This window comes from Anolis carolinensis, unplaced genomic scaffold (genome assembly GCF_035594765.1).
Source record: "Anolis carolinensis isolate JA03-04 unplaced genomic scaffold, rAnoCar3.1.pri scaffold_8, whole genome shotgun sequence".
Classification (NCBI taxonomy): Eukaryota; Metazoa; Chordata; class Lepidosauria; order Squamata; family Dactyloidae; genus Anolis; species Anolis carolinensis.
The window spans coordinates 30,704,367-30,729,364 of NW_026943819.1; the positions used below are offsets into that span (position 1 = coordinate 30,704,367).

Below are 24,998 nucleotides of genomic sequence, written 5' to 3' on the forward strand. Positions count from 1 at the left end.
TGCATTGAATACATTCTCTGCCCAGGTAAGAATTCAGCCCTGAAAAGGAAATCAGTAGATGTCTTAGTATTTCTAAAAGCTGAGTGGAGTGATCCCCTGTTATCCTGTGTCATTGGATAGAAAATGCAAGGAGAGCATGCTTGTAGATTTTTTTTAAAAAAATGTTTTTTTTTAAACTTTAAAAATGTTTTTTTTATATATAGGAAAAGGAAACCTTTAAGGCTCACCTAGTAGCCAAAATGTAAAGGCTTTTATCCCTACTCTGGAAGTACAGCCGGATTTAATAGAGTGCCTTTCAGAAGCAGGAAGACATATTCAATTCAGGACGCCCTGGGTGCATCTGGCACTTCATTAATTTTGCATCACCGCTTTGATCCACTCGGAGTCATTAATTACCTTTTGCATAGACATCCATGTGTCTGATTGATGTCACCTTCAAGACCCCGTGCCGCGCTTTGGGCTATTATTTCGGCCAAAGCGGATTGCCTCCCATTGGGAACCCTGTCTGGATGGCAAATTATCCCCCGGGGAGCCGTTCTTCAGGAATAGGGGCCTTTCACGAGCAGAGAAAATGCCCGGTATTAATGGGAAACGGAGCGTCTGCAAGACTGCGGCGGATTTAGGTCCGCATTGTGCACCATGGACGTCGAATGCAAAGGACGGAGGCAATGGGGTCGGCAAGGGAAAGCGAAAGGGCATGAATGGGGAGGCCATTCCTCCATGGTTTCTGCAAAAGCATAAATAGGAATTCAAAGCATTGCCAATATGTTTTGGAGAGAGATTTAAAATGCAGCCCCAGAAGTCTGATTTTAGCCATCTCACTGCCAGTTGCACCTCACTTGCCATCACCTTGGTGCAAATCCAATGTATCCTTCTGGGTTTATCTTTCACTTTGGGGATCTGGTGAAGTGATTTTAGCTACGACTGTGGATAAGATGGTCTGTGCCTGGTATGCTTCCACTAAAGCCAGCAGCAACAAGGGCCAGGCTGTAGCGCAGCTGGTTAGTAGACAGCAGCAATAAATCACTACTGACCGAAAGGTCATTGGTTCGAAGCCCGGGTCGGGATTAAGCTCCCAACCATTAATAGCCTAGCTTGCTGCCCACCTAAGCAGCTAGAAAACAGTTGCGGATGTGAGTAGAGAATTCTAGGTACCGCTTAATGCGGGGAGGCTAATTTAACTTAATTTACCACACCATAAAACTCCTGACGTGCGAAGAGCAATGAGGAAGTACTACCATAAAAAAGGACTTGGTGTCACAGTGGGTGATGAAGCGGCAGCTCCCCCTGTGGGCCGGAATCGAGCATACCCTCATGAAGCCGGAAGCTGAAAAATGTTACTGGATTTTGTATCATCATCATCATCATCATCATCATCGCTTTAGAATGCCTGCCTTTGCATATAGGAACATAATGAAACATATTAGAGATGGGACCCAAGTCTAAACAAGTCTAAAGAAGTCTAGAATTTAGGACTGTTTGAATGTTTGTACCAGAAGTGATTTGGTGGTGGTGGTGGTGGTTGTTATTATTATTATTATTATTATTATTATTATTATTATTATTATTATTATGATATAGGTATGTAATGGGATGTCTTTAAGATGGGACAAAGTCTAAATATCATGAAATCTAGTTTGGAAACTATTGATTTAGTGCAAATAAATCTATTTTTCTACCTAGAATCAAGCTGCAAGGAGATGTGAGTAACAAAACTATTAATTTAACTGTTATTAACAACAACAACGACAACAACAACAACATCTTTTGCCCATCAATTCCAAGCCCTTGGATTATGAGTTGCTCCGCATCATTCCCTCTCCCTTTATCCCTTTATCTCTCCTTCCTTCCTTGTTTCCAAGCCAAACAACCCCAAATGTCACAAAAGGTTACCGGCTGATTGCTGTTAGTTCTGTGCCTTCTTGGTACATGTATTTCGTCTTAAGTGAAACAGAATGAAACTGTTATTCTTGGAGGAAGCTAAACTTAAATCTCACCTTCGCCGAGGGAATAACCGGGGATTTGGAGCCATAATGAATGCGAGCAAATATTCCCAAAGCACGGCGGAGACAAGGACTGGGCGCCGAGCCCTGCCTTCACGAGCCCTGTATTTGCATATTGAAATAAATTGAAATAATTTTGCAGAACGAGACGTGAGCAAGTAATCTCACTGAGCAAACACCTCGGCATTCTGCAATTTTAAGTTGGCAAAAAAAACCAAGAAGGCTTTGCAATTTATGCCTTCTTTTAAACCCCAAAGAGTGATACAAATGCACAAGGGATCCTTTTATGCCCCTGAATTGGGAGAATTGGAATTGGAAATGATATGTCTAGGTTAAAGGATCTGCCGCATAAGAATTTGCAGAATTCTGTCTGCCTTTTCTGCACTTTGCTGGGTTTGTGTGTCATAATCTCGATTTGGGGCTCATTTGCACCAAAATATGTGCCTTTTGTTTAGAGAGGAATAAGCAGGATACAAACAACAACAAAAATAATAAATGTAGTCCCTTAAACATTTGGATGAAGGGATCCACAACCGTGATCACTTTTGGATATTTTAGGCTGAATAATAATAATAATAATAATAATAATAATAGGCTTTCTTAACCACCTCTCCTCACTGCTCGAGGTTGGGTTACGACCTTGCTAAAACGCATAATTATTTAAAAATATTCTATAGAATACACATATTGAAACATATTTCCATGAAATATATATTAAAATACACAAAACAAAAATTAGACATAGAGTCATTAAAACTGTCTGGGTTTTATATATGCTCAGAGTGTAGACCCACATACATAATGCCTTTTCCATGGCAATGAACTGCATGATAATGGGTCTACACTGATCCACATAATATACATCATATAATATATTATGTAGATCCATATAATATAGATCCAGCCTTAGTCTTAAAACTTCATTTGATACCAAAAATAAACAAATAAAAATATTTATTTTATTTACGGTATTTATATTCCACCCTTCTCACCCCAAAGGGCTCACGGAACATACGAGAGCGGCTCACGGAACACACGCATACGGTGAACATTCAATGCTGATCATACAATTCACACGGGCAGACAACACCAACAGAGGTAAAGGCAGTTGTTCCCATCTTATTTATTTCATAAATGAAAGTATGTCCCTCCGGGCTTGACACGTCTCCAGCCATGGTGACTGTGCTTCTTCTTGATCTGGTGTAATTTAACCGGTGTGGCATTCCATCTCCATATGAATTTATACTGTCCTCAGGTCCGGCCCAAGGTAATTTTCAAGTGTAGGCAAACAGAATTTTGGCACCCCCACAAACCAATCACTGAAAAATAGAAGTGTTGGATAAGCAAAAATGTTGGATAATAAGGAGGGATTAAAGAAAAGCCTAAATAAAGAACAGCACTCTGAAAACAGGAGAAATCTGGACAGGAAACAATCAGGACCAGCTAACACCTCCCAACCAAGGATGCCCCCCAGGGAGGAAGCAGCCAGGCTTTGAATCTGCACAGATATATAAATCCCATTTACCTAGCTTCCAACAGACCTCAGAACCTCTGAGGATGCCTGCCATAGATGTGGGTGAAACGGTAGGAGAGAATTCTTCTGGAACATGGCCAGGCAGCCCGGAGACCTGGCCTCGAGGAAGGGGCGAGAAGGAAGGGGTTCGCCACTTTGGGGAGCAGAGAAGTGGGGTTTCTCTGCTCCCCAAAGCGGCGACCTTCTTCCTTGCGAAGGCAGGAGTTGCCTCAACAGCGCCCCTACGGATGGCACCACAGGCAACTGCCTAGTTTGCCTCACGGTTGAACCGCCCCTGACTGGACTCTAGAATCCTAGATCATGCAAATTCAGTTCATTTTGGAACCATTTTAGGGACTGATCAAGAGAGGGATGCCAAGCCCTTTCCATGCCACTTGGCCTTTTCTTGTCCACAGAATGGAAAACGCACCAAGGAGCCGTGCTTTCCTCGCTCGGCATTGCATCAACACTTTCGAATGCAACCGGATTGTGTTTGGAATGAGAGAGAACGGAAGAAAGGAGAGGTTTCGAAATGAAATCAGATAGGCGCAAACAAGAACAACGGGGAACGTGGTGTGAAGCAGGCCAATGAGCGCATTAGCATTCGGAGCACAGGCGCCTCTTGCAGCCGGAGAGCCAAAGGGTGCCTTTCCGTCATAATCCCGACCAGGCTTCCCACGGAGAGGAAGGCGACACGCATCAATGCCAGGCTTGGTAACACAACGGAGGCATTATCCCCGGCCTCTTGCAGCCAGTTATCGGCCTCAGCCATCTAGATTGGATTGTGGAAGGAACCACAAAGGAGGCGTGGAAGCCTCGGCAGGCCAAAGGGAAGAGAGGGAGAAAATTTATGTATGTATGTATGTATGTATGTATGTATTTATTTATTTATTTACAGTATTTATATTCCGCCCTTCTTTCTCACCCCGAAGGGGACTCAGAGCAGATCACATTGCACATATAAGGCAAACATTCAATGCCATAACATAGAACAGAGACAGAGACAGATGCAGGCACGGATTGGCCTCGAACTCATGACTGCTTGGTCAGAGTGATTTGTTGCAGCTGGCTACTAACCAGCCTGCGCCACAGCCCGAAAACAAACGGAGAGGAGGATGGTGATCCAAGGCCTGCCTGGCCCTGGCATCTCAGCTCGTGTCACCTCATGTCGTCCTCGGCAGAAGACGGAGAAGGCTCACCTGGGCCGCACAAGGTGCTTCCTGGGGCCTTTTGTCAGACCTGGGAATCCTCAGGAGGCAAAGAAGGCGCAGCAGTGAGTGACAGAAAGCTTCGCTGTCTCTCTTTTCATGGGAAAATCAAAAACTCTAGGCAGAGGCTGGATGGCCATCTGTCGAGGATGCTTTGGTTGTCCCTTCCTTCATGGGTGGGTGGGGGGGGGGGGAGAGCTGTTTTAACGTTCAGACTAAACTAAAGCGACAGGTAATTCAATCAGCGAAAAGGCCAGAAGGGAAGCGAGCTCTGGCATCTTCCACCGTCCAATTCCTGGATGTGATGACTGGCAGCGTTTTGGATTCTTTCCAGCTTGCAGTCTAAAGGAATTGAAGGACCCGGTTTGGGGACGGAGTCAAGCGCCTTGCAGACTGCCTTTGGGTCAGTATTTCTCAACCTGTGGGTCGGGACCCCTGAGGGGGGTCACGAGGTGTCACCAAAGACCACCAGAAAACACATATTTCTACTGGCCTTAGGGACCCTTTGGCAGAGAAGGCTGAAAATCTCTCCACCTGTCCCGGGTTCTCTGGATGCAGGGAGGACTACAATGACCATCATGTTGAGTCAGCAAGCCAAAAATCAGGAGAGAATGCTGCTGGAACTGGTCTGACAGCTCAGAAAACTGACCGCAACTCAGTAATTCTGGCCATGAAAGCCTTTGTCAATACATTTCTTTTTATTCAACCTCCGAAAGTAAGACCTAGGAGGAGGGATCTGCCGCTGCCGAGGAAAGCGTGTGCGGCACGAAGGAGAAGGAGAAAAAGGCAAAATAAGTCATTCCCTGAAAATAAGACCTAGCATGTCTTTGGGTGCAAAAATTAATATTAGACACTGTCTTATTTTCGGGAAAACAGGTAGCAAGTTTCATGCCAAGAGACCTAACAATGAGGGAGAAAGAGACCCCTAAAGTTTCCTAATTGGAACAATGAAAAAGTAACGAAAATTCACGATATCATTATCCGAGGGTTGAATGAAAAGTAATGCCTCCACCTTCGTAACTCCTCAGCAGATGGCAGTCGTGGTCTGCAGCAGGTCCTGGCTTGTTCAGTAGACTCTCCTCTCCAGTTAGTTCTATTTGGTGGGAAGCCTTGGCATTGAATGGTTGTGTTGTTAAAGTGCCAAGTATGGAACCCTGCGCAGACAGTCGGTCAATGCGACTAAAGCAATGTGCAGTCATTGAATTCTTGACAGCAGAAGGTGTCACCCCAAAGGAGATTCACCAGAGAATGCAAGCTGTTTATGGTGATTATGTTGATGTGAGTCCTGTGCGTCGTTGGGCGAGTAAATGTAAAGATGTCGAGGTGGGAACATCAGACAAAGAGTTGGACGTCCTGTGACAGCAACCACCGAGTTTCACAAGCAAAAGGTTGACAGATTGATTCAGGACCATCGTTGTATCACTCAGAAATTTCAAGCATAATTGGCATTTCACAAGAACGTGTGGGTCACATTATGGCTTTGCTTGGCTATCGGAAGATCTGTGCACAATGGGTCCTGTGAGACGCTGGTTGCGGAAAAAGAGTGACGACTTCAGAAAACTTGTTCATCGTTGGCAGAAATGTATCCAATTGTCTGGTGATGATGTTGAAAAGTGAATACTGGTAGTTAAAGAGCACATTCTAAGGATCATTTTTGCATTTGACTGATTAAAATCCTCCCATCCAAACCCAAGCAACGAAGGTGGAGGCATTACTTTTCATTCAACCCTCATAGTTATGATACAAACCGCTTATGATATTTTAGAAACACTTTAGACACTATTCGTCACCACCCTTAATTTAGTAATGAGTACTGAAACATTGTTTTCATTGCTCGCACAGGCCTCGTATTTATGCATTTGGCTGCTGAGAAGGGGCCATGAAGAAAGCCTCGCTACAAAAGCCACAATCATCATCATTATCATCATCATTGAATGACATTTCCAAATGACCCGGTCATGGAGACCCAAAGTGTTCCGGGTGCGAATCCTGTGCAACGAGCTCATGCTTTGCCAGCCTCCTCCCAACGACCTGGAACCAATTCATAGGCGCTAATAAAGATGCATTTATTCGGGCAGATTGTCAGCAAGGAAGAACACATTTTAATTTGCCAGAGAATAATTTATAGCCCCAGGGAAGATGAATGGCTTCTTTTCATTATAATATGTTTTGCTGGAATTGGAGAAAGAATGCAAAGCAGATGATGCATCTATTTCGACCACCAATTACAAAATGAAAAATGGGGACGTATAATGCGAAGGAGAGCCAACGAGCAAGCGAAAGAAAGAAGAAGTGCAGGGCCAGCTTTTCAAATGACAGAATAATAATAATAATGATGATGATGATGATGATGATGATGATGATGATGATAATAATAATAATAATACATTGTTTTATTTTCCAAGGATATCAGATCTATGCATCTCCCTTCGAGGGAGATGGAGGCGGAATATAAATAAACTTCTTCTTCTTCTTCTTCTTCTTCTTCTTCTTCTTCTTCTTCTTCTTCTTCTTCCCTCCCCGCTTTTAAAGCAGTTCCTATTTATCTACTCACATTTTGCTTTTGAACCGCTAGGTAGGCAGAAGCTGGGCTAGAGGTCAGGAGCTCACCCTGACCCGGGCTTCGAACTGTCAATCTCTCGACTGGCAAGATGTATTGCAGCTGGTGGTTTAACACATCTGTCTATCTTTCTATCTGTCTATCTATCTATCTATCTATCTATCTATCTATCTATCTATCTATCTATCTATCATTAATTAATTATTGATAATAATAAGTTTATTTATATCCCGCCTCCATCTCCCCTGAAGGGGACTCAGGGCGGCTCACAGAAATATCAAATAAAAACAATAACAGTATACAATACATCAATAGACTAAAACATGCACCAATTATAAAATCTAAACATAATGAAATAAAAACACGTTTAATAAAACATAGAATTAAAACCAGCGAGGTTACAGTAATAGATAAGCTAAAGTGCGCATTTTAAGTTGTAAACAGATAAAGTGCAGCAGGTGGTTTAACACATCTGTCTGTCTATCTATCTATCTATCCATCTATCCATCCATCCATCCATCCATTGATATAAGCAACTTTCCTGAAATCCATCCATCTATCTATCCATCCTTTTTCTTTCTTTCTTTCTTCCTTCCTTCCTTCCTTCCTTCCTTCCTTCCTTCCTTCCTTCCTTTCGACTTTTTTAAGTCTTGGAATGAGCCCTTTTCCAGCTGAATTGCATCTCCAAGCCTTGCATTCCAACCCAGGCCACTTTGCCCAAGGCCTGGTATTTTGATATGATCCACATCTTTGTCCTTTGATGAGAGGAAATGCCGATTGCAAGTGAATGCAATCAGACCCATTCTTTTGCCAGAAAAGAAAGGCTTCATTGGAATTGTTTAGTGTCCCTCTATGTCGTTCTTCCTTGAAAAGCCGAAATCCATCCAAATTCTGGGCACAAAGGAAGGAGGCGACACAGTATCGCCAGGAGAGGAAATTGTGTTTCTTCGAAGGCCTTGAACTGCTTTAGGTAATAGACAGCCATCCGCTGCCATGAAGGCAAGAAAGGAGGAAATGGGCGGAACTCCTTAAAGGGAGACAAAACTAAAAGGATCCAGAATTTTTGTTTAAAGAATGAGTAAATGTGTCTTGTTTCCTGCTGCTTAGTTTGGGGAGGTCTTCCTTGCCCCTTCCCTTCCCTTCGCAGGAAAAGATGAACAGAGTCTCCGCTTTCTGGAGATGCTTTTATGAATCGGTGATAATGAGGTCGGTGCCATCGCACAATTTGCCCTGATCAGAAACCAAGGAGGAAAATTGCTGCCATTACACTAATTGAGGCTGTTGCCTGCTTTTCAGAAACTGGTTTGATTATCTATTTCCATTCCTCCCCTTCCGCCAGGACACACCTAGATGGATGGATGGGTGGACGGGCAGAAAGATAGAAAGAAAGATGGACTGCTTCTCACATGGACAATAATATGTTGCGTGTGCCATTGTTGCCAAACCACACAATCTCCATATCTGCACAACCACAAATATTTATTTATTTATTTGTTTATTTTATTTACAGTATTTATATTCCGCCCTTCTCACCCCGAAGGGGACTCGGGGCGGATTACAATGAACACATATATGGCAAACATTCAATGCCAACAGACAGACAACATTCAGTTTTAGACAGACACAGAGGCATTTTTAACATCTTTCCAGCTTCACGATTCCGGCCACAGGGGGAGCTGTTGCTTCACCGTCCATAGATGGCTGTTCTTCCTCATTCTTTTCCTCGTGAGCAGTTTTATGGTGTTGTAGATTAGTTAAATTAGCCTCCCGCATAAAGCGTACCTACATTTTCCCTACTTGACAGATGCAACTGTCTTTCGGGGCTGCTAGGTCAACAGCAAGCCGGGGCTATTTTTTTTTTTAATGGTCGGAGGCTTAACCCGACCCGGGCTTCGAACTCATGACCTTTCAGTCAGTAGTGATTTATAGTAGCTGGTTACTAGCCAGCTGCGCCACAGCCTGGTCCCACACGCATTGTGAGATCTCGTATATCTGAAACCTGCTCTTTCTCTATCCTTTCTTCCCCATTGAACCAGACTACACCACAGCAACGCGTGGCTGGATACAGATAGTTATTATTGTATGTTCGGGCAATTGGCTGCATGCGCAGTATTTGCATTGCGAGTCCCAAGGAAGGGAAGTTAATTTATTTATCGACTTGCTCAGCCTCACAAGCCAGGCTGTGGCTAGAAGTCAGTGGACAGGCCTTTCCAGCTCTGGTGCCTAAAAGAGCGATGGAAGGAGAGGCCTCGCAATGTCTTCTATGGAAGGACCAAGCCTGGAGCGATGTGTCCCTCGTCTGGAATCCCTTCTGATGGTTGAAATGAAATGCAGCCTCCCACCGGGTCTGGAAAAGGGCAAGTGGAGACGGTGCCGTGCGATGCTGGACTTCGAATAAAGCGATGACCTTGCAAATGCAGGTGGGCTCGTGGCTCTGGCGCACACGCGTGGGCGGAGGAAGGCCAAGGCCTCTCAGCTCCTCTCTCTTGCCGATTCGAGCCGTTCCCTGCCAGGCGCAAAGTGAAGCATGGCCTTCATTTCCAGCCGTGCGCGGGCATTAATATTTTACTCTCTCCCCACAATGTGAAATGGCTCGGGAGCTTCGTCGTTTCTGAGGCCGTGAGCGGCAATATTAAAGGGCACCCCCCCTCCACCCTGCAGGCTTCCTTGGGGAGCCTCTGCCGTGGAGAATTAATGCAGGTTGGCTCCCCTTGAACTGCAATGCGATCCCGTCCTGGGAACTGCAGTTTGCCAAAGAGGGCCGGCATTCCATTGCAACGAGCCACGGGAGTTTAAGTGTTGTCAAACTGCATTAATTCTGTGGTGTAGATACACTCTATATATAGATGGTGAAGGAACGGGATAGGGGAAGATGCATCTATCCATAGGTGTAGAGTGTCCTTCTCCGCAGGTGTTTTAAGCAGAGGCTGGGTGGCCCTCTGTCGGGAGGGTTTAGATGGTGTCTTCCTGCCTGGCAGAATGAGGGTGGACCGGATGGCCTCTGGGGGCCCCTTCCAACTCTATGCTTCTATATCTGAATCTCAACCATATATCTCATATCTATGGCCACCTATCTATGTCTGGATGGCCATCTGTTGGGAGGGATCAAATGGTGCCTTTTAGTTTGGCAGAAGGGGATTGGACTAGATGGCCTCTGGGGTGCCTTTACAACTCTATGCTTTTATATCTGTATCTATGGCTGGATGGCCATCCGTGGGGAGGGATCGGATGGTGCCTCTCAACCTGGTTCCAGTGTAGTAGTAGTAGTAGTAGTAGTAGTAATAATAATAAAGCCAGCATATCTATCTTGTTTGCTGTGTCATACTATGTCATTGTGTCAATAATAATAATAATAATAATAATAATAATAATAATAATAATAATAGGTTCCATTTACTCGATGACTCCAGGGCAACACCAGTATCTAGCTCTCTTTATGCAAGGGTTCCAGAGCAACAACAACCACAATAATGATTGGCTTTAAAGGATGCCATGGTTCCAATGCAGAAGTAGTAGTAATAATATAAAAATACTAAGCTCTATCTGCGCAATGCTTCCTGAGCAATATCTAACCCAATTTATGCAATTGTTCCAGTGCAACAATGGACGGGGGGGGGGGGGGGGGGGGCAGCTATGGGTCTGCCTTTGTTTTTTATTATGTGTTTCCCCCAAAGAAAGAGGCCAGGAAAGAGGAACTGCGAGGTCCAATGGAAGAGGCAGTGCTGCCACCTGGCGCCTTTCCCTTTGGCAGAAGGCCGTCCTCGGATAAATGCATTTTTGGAGGCTTCCAGGTGAGCACATCCAACCAAGGTAATAACTTCGCATCAGTGCACTACTGTTGCTGCTCACCTTTTGGTGCCATGCAGCCTGCACCAGTCGTTTGTGGCATGACCGAGAGAGCGGACACTCAATGGGTTTCTATGGCTGAGTAAGGATTCGGACCCAGGTCTCTGGAGCCATAACCCAACGCTCAAATCACATCAGAGGATGGATCTGATGTCCGTTGGGGTCTCTTTCCATTCTAGGATTCTATGGCAGAAGGAAAGAGGTTGGACTGGATGGCCTCTGGGAGACCCTTCCAACTCTAGGCCTCTATGGGTTGCGGTGAGTTTTTTGGGGCTGTCTGGCCATGTTCCGGTAGCATTCTCTATGACATATCGCCTGCATTTGTGGCTAATGTTGAAAGTGAGGCCAGTGGAATGGATATATTATACCTGTGGAATAATGTCCAGTGGCTTCTGTTTTGAGAGAATTGGCCGTCTACAGAGACGTTACCCAGGGGATATCGCCTGGATGTATTAACTGGGAGGCTTCTCTCATGTCACAAGCTAGAGCTGACAGGCGGGAGCTCACCCCATCTCACAGCTTGGAACCGGCAACCTTCAGGTCGGCAACCCAACCTTTAGCTCAGCAGTTCAGCCGGCACGCAGCAACCCAGTGTTTCCAGCCATCGACAACACATTAAGCAGACTTTCCGCCACAATTCACAGGTTCGGAAATGGGAATTGTTTGCATTCGGGAATTTCTGGCAATAAATCGCAACCTGCAAAGCCGTCACACCAAAAATATATTTATTTATTATTGCTACTCTTTTCTTCTCCCTTTTTCAAATAAACCCTCGTGACAAAAATAAAAGATCTGCGGATTCACTAAATATAGTTCACAACGAGCAAAATTACAAACGCATTTCCAAATGAGGTACGATCCCGGCAACTGATCAGATTCAAGTTTTGTTAAACACATTTCCTCGTTCTTCCCATCACGCAGCAAATCAAAAGGCCTTTCCAGCAGACGAGCAAGCATCATCCCCAGTAAAAACCAGTACAGGAAATGGTTAGGTGCAAATAGCTTCTTTTACCCCCTTTTAGCAAAAGCATAGATCATCCATCCATCTATCTATCTACCTACCTATCAATCTATTTGTTTCCGCTGACGTTTTGATCAGCTTCCCATTGCAATGTGCAATTTTCAGTATTTTTGCCTTCATTGCAAGCTTTTGATGCATTAAATAAAATTAGAAAAGGAGGTGTGTGTGTGTGTGTGTGTGTATATATATATATATATATATATATATATATATATATATATATAATTGTTTCCATTTAAATCTCACTGCGAAATATAACAAATTTTTTTGGTTCTGCGGTCATTGCAAGCTATTATAAATATAGATCTAGAGAATAAAAAAATAGAGAACAAAAATATCTCGCTCCAAATGCATCTCCGACTCAAAAAGGTATTTTGTACATCGCCGGCAGTCAATGCCTTTTGCACTAAATAGATAGATACCTTAAAAATATTATTGCGTCTTTCTTTTTAATACAAACTATTTGGTTGGCAGTTTAGGAAACACAAACCAGTCCTCACTTTACCCATTTGTTTCCCTTTGGAAAAAAAATCCATTTATGTGGAAGACCAAATAAAAGGAATAGAAACCCAAAGAGGTGAGTTGCCCGTTGTGTTCGAAGATATTTCTTTTAGGAAGACTTGAAATGTATTACTGCAAGTCCCTTCTGGTGTGAGGGATTTGGCCGTCTACAGAGACGTTGCCCAGGAGACATTGCCTGGATGTGTTCGCTGGGAGGCTTCTCTTATCTCCCTGCAAGCTAGAGCTGACAGAGGGGAGCTCGCCCCATCTTGCGGATTCGAACCGGCAACCTTCAGGTCAGCAAACCAACCTTCAGGTCAGCAGTTCAGCCGGCACAAGGGTTTAACCCATTTGCGCCACCGGGGAAGCAATGAATGCAATGACGGAAATGGTTTTAACAGTCACGCATCAACTTTTGGAAGCTGTGCAACCGAGGCAGAGGTCGCTTTCCAGTTCCATTTGCTGCCCATAAAAAGAATGCCAAATTCTTCCCAACACACACACACACATATATATAGGTGTGTATGTATATATGTATGTATGTATGTATAGACAGATACACATGCACACACATACATGGTGGCACTGAGGGCCAAGTGGGGCCTCTCTTCAATTCAGTTTTCCAATTCTTCCAATGGCTCCCACACATCTATATAGAGGTGTGTGTGTGTGTGTGTGTGTGTGTATATACATATACACAAACACATATATACACACACACACACATATATACATACATACATGTGTGTGTATGTATATATATGTATGTGTATATATATATGTATGTGTGTATATCTGTGTGTGTATACATACATACATATGTATGTACATATACATGCATGCATGCATACATACATGGTGGCATTGCATTCTTAATCATGTTGAAGTTTTATTGCTCGGTTGTTAATGTTTTATTTGACTTGTGTTGTTGTGTCTGGGCATGGCCCCATGTGAGCCGCCCCGAGTCCCTTCAGGGAGATGGGGCGGGATATAAGAATAAAATTATTATTATTATTATTATTATTATTGCAGGCCAAGTGGGGCCTCTCTTCAATTCCGTTTTCCGATTCCTCTGACGGATCCCAAAACGGGCATCTCTATTTCTCTTTGGAGCCTCTTGCGCCCTTTTCCCATCCTTCATTTGTTTTCCTTCCTTCCTTATTTTGGTTTCTCAAAGAAATGTCCGTTCGCTCCCAAACAAATACAATATCATACACAACAGAATCCCTTTGCCTGTCTGTCTTTCTGGAACTATATACAGAAACAGAGACATACATATTTTTGTTCTTAAATACGCATTTTGCAACCGAGGTGTTCTAAGAGGCGCATGCCGGTGCAACAGCGGAAGGGCCCGCAATCCAGACAGTGCTTTTTTGCGGGGCTGTTTCGTATGGGAAGTCACATGGTGGGGATGACATTTTTGGGGTGACGTTTGTTCGGGTCTATTTACAGTAGCAGCAGGAAGCAGGGGCATCATCAAGAGCATGCCGGCTGCATCACGACAGGCGTCTACACACAATCCACACAAATGCAAGATATATTAAAAGGGAAGGAGGGGTGGGAAATGGTCCAGTTCCCCCATTCCCTTTCCAGGCACACGTCCATTCATCCGATTGTCATTCAGTCAATCCCACAATGGATGCATCCACACCACAGCGTTGATGTACATTTGCTATGGGATTTGTAGCATTCTCTCCCTGAGACCTTGAGGCCACAACAAGCTACAAACCCCAGGATTCCAGCTCAAGGGGTCTCAAACTGCAACGTGGATGGTGTTGGGGATACTCGGAATGCATGCGTCTTGGCCCGCACTCCCCAGAAGCCCCAATACGTGGGAATTGCAGTTTCCAAAGTCCCGGCGTTACTCCCCAAAGGGAAACTATGCGTCCCACCCTTCCTTGCAGGAAGCACAGAGAGTTACTCCATGCAGACATCCTGCTCTTGGCACTAGGCGTCTATAGCGCTACGACTGCCATTCTGCAGAGTTTGGGGATTTGCAGTTTGAGAAGAGGGGCTTGGCATTCTCCAAGGCAACATCACCTACACTGTTGCATTCATGCTGTTTGAATTGCCCTAGAGTTGTGGGAGTTGTAGTTTGACCAGGCATGGGCCAACATCGGCCTTCCCTCCAGGTGTTTTGGACATTAACTCCCACCATTCCCAACAGCCTCAGGCCCCTTCCTTTCCCCACTCAGCCGCTTAAGCACTTACACTTAACTGCAAGCAGTGGCTTCCACATCAGTAGAGCAATGGATCCATCTTGGGCTTAAAGAAAACTACTGGAGGAGCTCTCCAAGGTGCTGAAATCTACCAGCAAACCAGGTTCAGCACCTTGGAGAGCTCCTTGAAGGCTTGATCTAAAAGCCTATAGTGCTTAAGCAGCTGACGGGAGAAAGGAAAGGGCCCGGGGCTGTTAGGAATGGTGGGAGTTGGAGTCCAAAACCCCAGGAGGGAGGGCCGAAGTTGGCCCATGACTGGCTTGCCCTTCCTACACAACACATTCATTGCACTTTGGTGCCTGTCGCTTGGACGGCCAAGGAGCCCGGAATATGCCGTTTCGAGAAGAGCGGGTGAAAGCTGCCCCTCCCAAATTGCGAACAACTGATGGGGCCTCAAAGCGATCTAACTGTGTCATGTGGACGCATGCCTTTGCCAAACAGAGATTTCCGTGGCTTTTGTGGAAAACGCCACCCTGATCTTCCCGACTCCATTCTCCAAAGAGGAGACATCGCATGGGGACATCCTGCAGCGGGAGGTGCGCCCTTTGCGCGGCATGCGGAGGAGTGGAAGGGGGTCCGGGGGTCCTGCAAAGCGGAGGGAAAGGAGAGAGACCCCCGGGGAGGGGGGAGGGGGGAGGGGGGAGGGAGGGGCTAGTGCTGGCCGGCCTCGCGGATGCGGCAGGCCACGGCCGTGATGAGGGCCGCCCCTTTGCCGCTGCCGTCTTCGGACTGGAGGAAGCTCACCTCGCACTTCGGAGCCAGCTTGCGCACCGTTTCGTGCATGACGGCCGAGAAGCTGCGGAAGGGAGGAAAGAAGGAAGGACACGGCTTCAGCAAACCACGGACCCCAAGGCGTCCCTGACCCCAAGGACAGGGAAAGGCAGCCCAGTCCCAATGGCACCATGCCTTCAAGCGGCAGGAATAATAATAATCATAATAATCATAATAATCATAATAATCATAATAACAACAACAACAACTTTATTTTTATACCCTGCCTCTATCTCCCCAAAAGGGACTCAGGGCGGCTTACATGGGTCCAAGCCCAAATAAAAACAATAGCAATATAATAATAATAATAACAATAATAATAATAACAACTTTATTTTTATACCCTGCCTCTATCTCCCCAAAGGGGACTCAGGACGGCTTACATGGGGCCAAGCCCGAATAAAAACAATAGCAATATAATAATAATAATAATAATAATAATAATAATAATAATAATAATAATAATAATTTTATTTTTATTTTATTTTATTTTCATTGCAGAAGGGGGCTGGACTGGGTGGCCCTGGGGGCCCTTCCCGTTCTATCCGCCTGATTCTGGGGCATGACTTACTGCGGGTGCAGCTTGTAGAGGGTGCCGTCCACCCCGACGGTGACCCTGAAGAAGTCCAGGCCGCGGTTCTCCCGGATCTTCTCCACCACGGCCGCCATCCCCGCTCCGCACAGCTGGGCCGCCCTCCGGGCCACCACGGCGCACACCTCCTTCACGATGATGCTGTCGTCGCAGGTGCTCTCCAGGCCCAGGTGCTGCAGGATGGAGCGCACCTGCAGCAAGGCCAGCCGGTCACTGCAGGAGGGAGGGGAAAGGTGGACGGGCAGGTGGAGGAAAGAAGAGGAGTTGTGTTTGGAGATAATAGTTCCTTTTTGGAAGACTTGATACGGATATTTGGAGCACAGGCGGGACTGCAGCACAGCTGGTAAATCTCCAGCAGTAATAAGATCTACAAACCGAAAGGCGACCAGTTTGAAGCCCGGTCGGGGTGAGCACTTGTCCGTCAAGCCCAGCTCACTGTTTACCTTTTGAGTAACCGTTCCCACCAGATACTCAGCCTGCTTACAATTCATTGAAAGTTGCTTCTGGTGTGAGAGAATTGGCTGTCTACAGAGACATTCTCCAAAGGATGCCCGGATGTGTTACCTACCTTCCTTCCTTCCTTCCTTCCTTCCTTCCTTCCTTCCTTCCTTCCTTCCTTCCTTCCTTCCTTCCTTCCTTCCTTCCTTCCTTCCTTCCTTCCTTCCTCCCTCCCTCCCCCCTCCCTCCCTCCCTCCTTCCTTCCTTCCTTCCCTCCTTCCCTCCCTCCCTCCTTCCTTCCTTCCTTCCTTCCTTCCTTCCTTCCTTCCTCCCTCCCTCCCCCCTCCCTCCCTCCCTCCCTCCCTCCCTCCCTCCCTCCTTCCTTCCTTCCTTCCCTCCTTCCCTCCCTCCCTCCTTCCTTCCTTCCTCCCTCCCTCCCTCCCTCCCTCCCTCCCTCCCTCCCTCCCTCCCTTCCTCACCTCTCGATCTGAGACAGGAACTTGGTCTCGAAGATGTCCTGGGTCTTCAGGCGCTCGGAGATCCGCCCGCGGAAGAGCAGCCCGCGCTTGGTGAAATTGATCAGGATGTTGCGGACGATCTCGCCCAAGTACTTGCCGCTGATCATTTTCTCATACCTGGGAACAAGGATGGAAGGAAGGAAGGAAGGAAGGAAGAAAGAAAGAAAGAAAGAAAGAAAGAAAGAAAGAAAGAAAGAAAGAAAGAAAGAAAGAGAGAGAGAGAACAGGATGATTTGGCAACCGAATAACATCTTGGAAACATCTTGGATGGAGTCCGTCTCCCACTCCATCAGTCTAGAAACATTTGCACTTTATCCTTGGCCCCAAGCACTTTAGAACTATATTTTGCACTTTAGTTCAAGTGGCCGCTCTATGCTATCCCTTCCACCAACCTGGTTGATTCATTATTCTATTTGATTTTAATCTGATTTTAGTTGTTAACTGAGTTTTGATGGTCTTTTGCATTGCTTTGTTTAAGGTAACTGTTTGCATTATTGTTGATTTTACTGTATTTTTATTGTAACATGTTTTAACCGTTCTACCTGTTTGTATTTTTGGGCTTTTGTCCCGTGTTAGCTGCCCTGAGTCCCAGCCGGGAGATGGAGGCGGGATAGAAAAATAAAGTTACTTACTAAGTTACTTACTTGGACATGGTTGGACTTCCTTTTGGTTAAAAAATAGTTTTTATTTAGACAAATTAAAAGACTTGGCCACAGTGGTCCACGATCTCATTACATCTAGGATAGACTACTACAATACGCTCTATATGGGGTTGCCTTTGAAGGCTGTTCGGAAGCTACAAATGGTCTCACAAGAGGCAGCCAGGTTAATAACTGGGGCAGCGACTGGGAGCACACAACTCCCATGTTGCATCAGTTCCATTGGCTGCCTTCTGCTACCAGGCACAATCCAACGTGCTGGCTTTGGCCAACAATGCCCTGAACAGCCCCGGCCCAGTTTACCTGTCTGAAAGCATCTCCCTCTATACACCACAGGGATTAAGTTGGTTTAAACAGCTGATTTTAAAGTAGATATAACTGATTTTAATGTTTGTGTATATTTATAGATGGAGTGCTTGCTATATATATGTTGCGGCAGGCTGTGGTGTAGCTGGTTAGTCGCCAGCTGCAATAAATCACTACTGAGTTCGAAGCCAGCCCGTGTCGGATTGAGATCATGACCATTTAATAACCTAGCTCGTTGTTGACCTATGCAGCTCGAAAGACAGTTGCATCTTTTGAGTAGGAAATTTAGGTACCGCTTTAGGCAGGGAGGCTAATTTAACTAATTTATGACACCGTAAAAACTTCCAGCAGTGTGCGGAAAGGAATGAGGAAGTACTACCATCAAGGACTCGGTGTCACAAGTGGAGAGTGAAGCGGCAGCTCCCCCTGTGGCCGGAAGCTGGAAAATGTTAAATGGCCTCTGTGTCTGTCTAAATGTCGTATCACAGGGTGCCTACGCCCTACACCGCTGGAGAAATTATACCGCTTAGCCAGTCTTGCGCCACTGGACATCCACTGGGGCCCCTGGGCTCACCTCTGCTTCCCCGGGTACAAAGAGTTGTCGTCAACGGCCACGTCGAACTCCGTCCGGAAGTCGTCCAGGCAGCCGTTGTCCCCGAAGGCGCCCCACTCCATGTTGATGCACATGCGCCCCTCGTCGCCCTCCACCAGCTCCACGTTCTTCATCTCCTCCATGTAGCAAGCGTTGGAACCGGTGCCTGGAAGCAGAGCGAGAGGGGATGGGGAGGGGGCCAAAGCCGGTCCCAAAGCCCACAGCCGGGCTCGCCCGGGCTCCGCTTGGCCACCTTTGCACAACGGCCCTTCTGCAGGGATAGTTCTTTAGACAAGGAGGCCAACAGCATTTATGAGACCCAAACAATTAATATCTTAATATCCTTAACTCTGGGTCCTTCAGCCCAACTCTATGCCATGATGGGACCAGGCGTCGAGGAACTCAACGGCATTTGGTTAATTACCACCCAGTGGATGTGGGGGCCTTACTGTATTTGTTTCTTCCCCCCCCCCTTCCCACACACACACACCTTTTCAATTTTTCCAACCTTCAGACTTGAAAAAAGGGATGCTGGGCCTTACCGACAATCAGCCCCACTTCGCACAGAGGGTCTTCGTAGGCGCAGGCCATCATGGTGCCCACCGTGTCGTTGACCACCGCCACCACGTCGAGGTCAAACTCCTGCAAACGAAGGAAGGAAGGAAGGAAGGAGAAAAAAAGCAAGAGACTCAGAGGCTTAAGGACAGCAAGGAAACCATCAGGAAAACCTCAGGCAAGTGTCCTCCTGGAACATGGCCAGGCACAGCAACCCAGTGATTCCGGCCGTGAAGGCCTTTGACAGGTTGCATATTTCTTAGGACGGTGCCTTCAGCTTTGCCAAGCGGTAGCAGCCACTCGCCAGACCCCAGCCGTACAATGCCATCCACTCCTTCCTTCCTTCATTCGTTGCGCATGCCACAGGCAGCACAAAGGGTCTGGGCTGTGGCGCAGGCTGGTGAGTAGCCAGCCAGCTGCAGCCAGCTGCAACAAATTACTCTGACCAAGAGGTCTTGAGTTCGAGGCCCGCTCGGAGCCTATGTTTGTCTTGTCTTTGTTCTATGTTAAAGGCATTGAATGTTTGCCTTATATGTGTAATGTGATCTGCCCTTCGGTGTGAGAAAGAAGGGCGGAATATAAATACTGTGAATAAATACCTCTCTCCTGCGCATGGCTTCCCTGAGCATCTCGGCCACGTCGTTCCCTTCGCATCCCGTTGCGCTGAAGCCTTTGGTCCATTCCACCAGGATCCCCTTCGGAAGCCCAAGAGAGGGGGGTCAGGCGGGGAAGGGGACGCGGGGGCGCGGTGCAAGCGCACATCAAGGCGCACGGAGGGAGGGAGGGAGGGAGGGAGGGAGGGAGGGTTCTGTCTTTCGTCCTTTCCCCTTTCCTTTCCTTTCTCTTGCTTTCCTTCCCTACCCTCATGTTCTTTCCCTCTTTCCTATTCCTTCCTTTCCTCATCCCTTCCCTTCTTTTTTTTCCCTCCTTCCCTTTCTTCATCCCTTCTTTCTTCTCTTCCTCATTCCTTCTTTCGCTTCCTTTCCTTCCCCTCAGGCCCTTTCCCCCTTTCCTATTCCTTCCTTCCTTCCTTCCTTCATCCCTGTCTTTTTTCTTCTTCCCTCCCTCACATAAACTCTTCTTTTTTCCCTTCCTTTCTCTCCCCTTCTTTCTCTTCTTCCCTCCCTCACATAAACTCTTCTTTTTTCCCTTCCTTTCTCTCCCCTTCTTTCTCTTCTTCCCTCTCCTCATACCCTTTCCCCTTTCCTATTACTTTCTTTCCTTCCTTCCTTCCTTCCTTCCTTCCTTCCTCCTTCCATCCATCCATCCATTTTTTCTCTCCTTCCTTTCTCTCCCCTTCTTTCTCTTCTTCCCTCTCCTCATACTCCTTCCCCTTTCCTATTCCTTCCTTCCTCCCTTCCTCCTTCCATCCATCCATCCATTTTTTCTCTCCTTCCTTTCTCTTCCCTTCTTTTCCTTCCTTCCTTCCCTCCCTCCCTTTTTCCTTCCCTTCCTTTCTCTTCCCTTTGTTCTCTTTCTTTCCTTCCCTCCTCCCATTCCCATTCCCTTCCTTCCCTTCCCTTCACCCACATGGCACCAGCCCATCCGCTTCACTGCCTTTCTTTCCTTCCTAGTGACATGGGGGGGGGGGGCGCGCAGGGGGGGGCAGGGCCACTCCACCCACCTTGTCGAGACTGGTCTGGTCGCAGGGGAAGGAGAAGGTGAAGCCCAGCGGGAGGGAGACGCCCTTCATGCCCATGTACTCCAGGAAGTCCGCGATGCATTGCACAATGTGGTCAAAGAGCTGCAAGGGGCGGGGGGGGGGGGTGTGTGAGAAATATTCCAAATAAATAAATAAATAAATAAATAGTGGTCGCCCTGTGGGGTCCGTCCGCCCCGCCCTCTGCTCCGACCGCTCACCTCCTCCCCGGTCCCTTGCATGATCTCCTGCGGAATGGCATAGATCTTGTTGTGCATCTCCACGCTCCGACGGATCCCGGTCCGGATCCTCACCAGCAGCACCCGGAAGTTGGTGCCCCCGAGGTCCAGGGCCAGGAAGTCTCCCTTTTCTGAAACCCAAGACACAGGCGCTGCCGTTACAACAGGAAGGCCATCTGTCGGGAGGGCTTCGGTGGTGCCTTCCTGCATAATGGCGGAAGGGGGTCGGACGAGACGGCCCTTGAGATCCCATGAGCCTCCTGATGTCTGTTAGGTCGACTCATAGGGTGGTGCTGTCCCTGCCTGGCAGAATAGGGTTGGTCTAGGTTTTATTATAATACAATAATTTAATATTATAATATATTGTATATGCATATAATATTAATAATTATGTTATTATGTTGCTATGTATGTATGTGTTGTTTTTATGACTGGAAACCACCCTGAGTCCCATCCGGGAGATAGGGCGGTATATAAATAAAGTTTTATTATTATTATTACATATTATTAAAGGTATAAAGTGCTTCGGGGCAGAGGACAAGGTGCAACTATTTCTTGACCGTTGGGTAGGGATAGACGTCCAATTTATTATTAGAACCGAGAACGATGCAGAAAAATATGTAACTTAATTTTGGTCATGGGGAGTAATTACTCAAAAGCGCAATGAAAGAACCAAGTTTTCAATGGCTTTTTAAAAGAAGCAAGGGGCGGGAGCCTGTATCAGAAACGAGAGCTGATGTGGTCTCTCCAATGCCATGTTCTGAATCAGCATCTCAAAGAACCAATCTAAAGTTGACCAAAAAGCAATTCGTGACCCTTTTGGCACTAATGTTGGGGAGTGGTCCCTGGGCAAAAAAAGGTCGGGGACCCCTGTCCTAGAGAGGCAGCAGACAGGTGAAACCGTGGTCCCAGGGGTCTCGGGGCGACCCAGCCCTGGCCAGACGGCCGGAGGTGCCACTCACCGGTGCCGTCCGGGGTGGAGCAGACGAAGGAGGGCAGCATCTTGACGGTGGCCTCGGGGTGGCTGTCCAGGGCCAGGCCGCGCTCCATCTCCTGCCGCATGCGCCGCTTGACCTCCATCAGCTGCTCGTGGCTCAGGCGCAGCGGGTCCAGGATCTCCTGCCGGACCTTCTGCTGTGCCGCCAGCCGGTAGGCCACCGCCGTCACCATGGCCGCCCCCTTCCCGCTCCCGTCCTCCGAGCGGATGAAGCGCACCTCGCAGTCCGGGAGCAGCCGCCGCACCACCTTCTGCAGCCGCCGGGCGAAGCTGGAACGGGCAGGAGGCGTCAGGTTGGGGAGGGGCAGGGGAGGGTAGGGGGGCCCACCCCAAGGACGACCCACAGACCTTTGAGAGGGGACCCCAAAGGCTGACCCTGGGCAAACGGTTGGAAATAGCACCCTGCTACCACCCTCCTCCTGTATATACTCGAGTATAAGCCTAGTTTTTCAGTCCTTTTTTTAAGACTGAAAAAACCCCGCTCGGCTTATACTCAGGTAAGAATCCTGGTTGGCTTATATTTGGGTCAGCTTATATTTGAGGATATATAGTACATTTATTATTTTACTCTATTATTATTGGTATTATTACATTTACCTGGTTTTTGCTAGCAAGATCCTGCAGAGTGACATTAATACAGGTGGAGCAAGGGGAAGGAGAGACCCCCTCCAAATAGAGTAAAAAGATCGCTGACAGTTGGCCAGTCATCAAAAGTGCATTGGAAAAGTCCAGAGAGGATTACAAAAAGTTTGTGGATAGGAAGAGGGCCACAAAGTGGGATTTCAAAATTGGAGAAAAAGTCTATTTGTCAACCAAGTTCCTCAAGACTACACAACCATCTAAGAAATTGGCTCCAAAATTCTTGGGACCCTTTAAAGTGATAAAGAAAATCAGCCCTGTTACTTTTAAATTGTCCTTATCCCATAATCTAAAAAAAAAAAAAATACATCCCGTCTTCCACTGTAGCTCATTAAAACCTGTGTGTGGCCAGTCTAGGTGGCGCACACCGGTCAAGGTCCCAAATCCTATCATGATAGATGGGGAGTGTCATTTCGAGGTGGCAGACATTCTAGACTCCAGAAGGCGTCATGGAGGTCTACAATATTTAGTGAAGTGGTGGCATTTCAATGACTCTGAATGGGTGAGAGCAGCGGATGTACGGGCACCAAAGTTGATTAAGCGTTTTCACGTAAATTACCCCACAAAACCTTGTTGAGGTCAATGCCGCTGGTGTTTGTGTGTGTGTGTGTGTTTTTTTTAGGGAGAAATCATGTCAGGGTCCTCTGAAATCCAGAGAATCTCATAAACTCTCTCCCTGACATTGGCAGTTTGGGCCAGCAGATGGCGGTGGAGACTAAGTGGTGCAACTTTCATTGTCATTGACAGTTTGAGACTAAGTTGTGGAACTTTCAGGAACAAAGGTGGTTTGGAGTGAGAGAATTGGCCGTCTGCAAGGACGTTGTCCAGGGGACATTGCCTGGATGTTTTGATGTTTTTACCATCCTTGTGGGAGGCTTCTCTCATGTCCCCGCATTGAGCTGGAGCTGATAGAGGGAGCTCATCCGCACTCTCCCAGGGTTGGATTCAAACCTGACAGCCTTCAGGTCAGCAACCCAACCTTCAAGTCACAGGGCTTTTATCCTCTAGGCCACCGGAGGCTCCTAAGGGTGGGGTGATGCTCTTTAAAAGCACTGGGAGTGGTGAAAGCACAGCCAATTCCAACCAAACTTATTTGTGAGTTGCCTGGTTTTTGCTAGCAAGATCCTGCAGAGTGACACCCGCCTCCCCACGTGTCCCCTTCCCAGAGCCCCTCCGCCCCACTTACTGGGGGTGCTTCTTGTAGACAGTGCCGTCCACCCCCACGGTGGTCCGCAGCCGGTCGACCCCCTTGTTCTCCTTGATGCGGCGCAGGACGGCGCAGAGGGCGGCCCCGCAGAGGTTGGCGGAGCGCGTGGAGACCACCTGGCAGATGCGCTGCGTGGCCACGCAGTCCTCGGGGGTGGGGTCCAGGCCCAGCCGGGTCAGGATCTCCCGGGCCTTGTTCAGGCCCTCCTGCTCCCTGCGGGGTCAGCAAAGGCAGGGGTCAAGCAATAGATCTGCATTGTCATATATCTGACATGGGCCACCCACGGCGAGCCCAACCCCGTCAAGAGCCACCCGAACGGCTCAGACAGAAACCACGGTGAGACACACTTCTCCTTTCAGGGAGGTAGAGTGGAATATAAATAAAGATTATGATGAAGTAAAGTGAACAGAGACCAAGTCGCAAGAACAAAACCTTTCGGAACGTTCTGTGTTTTTATCTCTATCTCCCCTCTAAAAGAGCTGATGGCCAAAGCTCGCCTCTGGATTCATCAAAATAAACAAAGATATGCTGCCATAATAACCCCACGCTCACGTGGAATGAATGAATGTACTGGTAGTGCATTATATATATTGCAGAATAATAATACAGTAAAATATACTGTATATACTCAAGTATAATTTTTCAGCCCTTTTTTTAAGACCCCTCAGCTTATACTCAGGTGAGGGTCCTGGTTGGCTTATATTTGGGTCAGCTTATACTCGAGAATATATGGTACATTTATTATTTTTCTCTATTATTGTTGCTACTATTACATTTATTTTACTCTATTTTTATTATTATTAATAATACATTTATTATTTCACTCTGATCTTATTATTATTATTGCATTTGTTATTTTACTCTATTTATTATTACATGTATTATTTTACTCTATTATTATTGAAAGGATACATAAGTACATTTACATTGAAGAAGATGAGAATAAGGATTTAATCAGAGTTGGACAGTTCTCTT

General features: G+C 46.9%; 1 protein-coding gene across 3 annotated transcripts in view; it reads right to left on the reverse strand.

The window, feature by feature from the left end:
• Positions 1 to 11,838: 11,838 nt before the first annotated feature.
• Positions 11,839 to 24,998, reverse strand: part of LOC100564618 (hexokinase-2) — a 51,705-nt gene continuing 38,545 nt past the window's right edge. For 2 of the 3 annotated variants that reach the window (XM_062960968.1, XM_062960967.1), the window contains exons 9-18: positions 24,003 to 24,236; positions 22,143 to 22,447; positions 21,163 to 21,311; positions 20,927 to 21,046; positions 19,902 to 19,997; positions 19,290 to 19,389; positions 18,730 to 18,913; positions 17,152 to 17,307; positions 16,214 to 16,447; positions 11,839 to 15,667 (exon numbers count right to left, since the gene is read on the reverse strand). In XM_062960968.1, coding sequence (XP_062817038.1) covers positions 15,523 to 15,667; positions 16,214 to 16,447; positions 17,152 to 17,307; positions 18,730 to 18,913; positions 19,290 to 19,389; positions 19,902 to 19,997; positions 20,927 to 21,046; positions 21,163 to 21,311; positions 22,143 to 22,447; positions 24,003 to 24,236 — 1,723 coding nt within the window. In that variant the 3' untranslated portion in view covers positions 11,839 to 15,522. The remainder of the gene's footprint in view (positions 15,668 to 16,213; positions 16,448 to 17,151; positions 17,308 to 18,729; positions 18,914 to 19,289; positions 19,390 to 19,901; positions 19,998 to 20,926; positions 21,047 to 21,162; positions 21,312 to 22,142; positions 22,448 to 24,002; positions 24,237 to 24,998) is intronic. The other variant, XM_062960969.1, reaches the window with a different exon arrangement.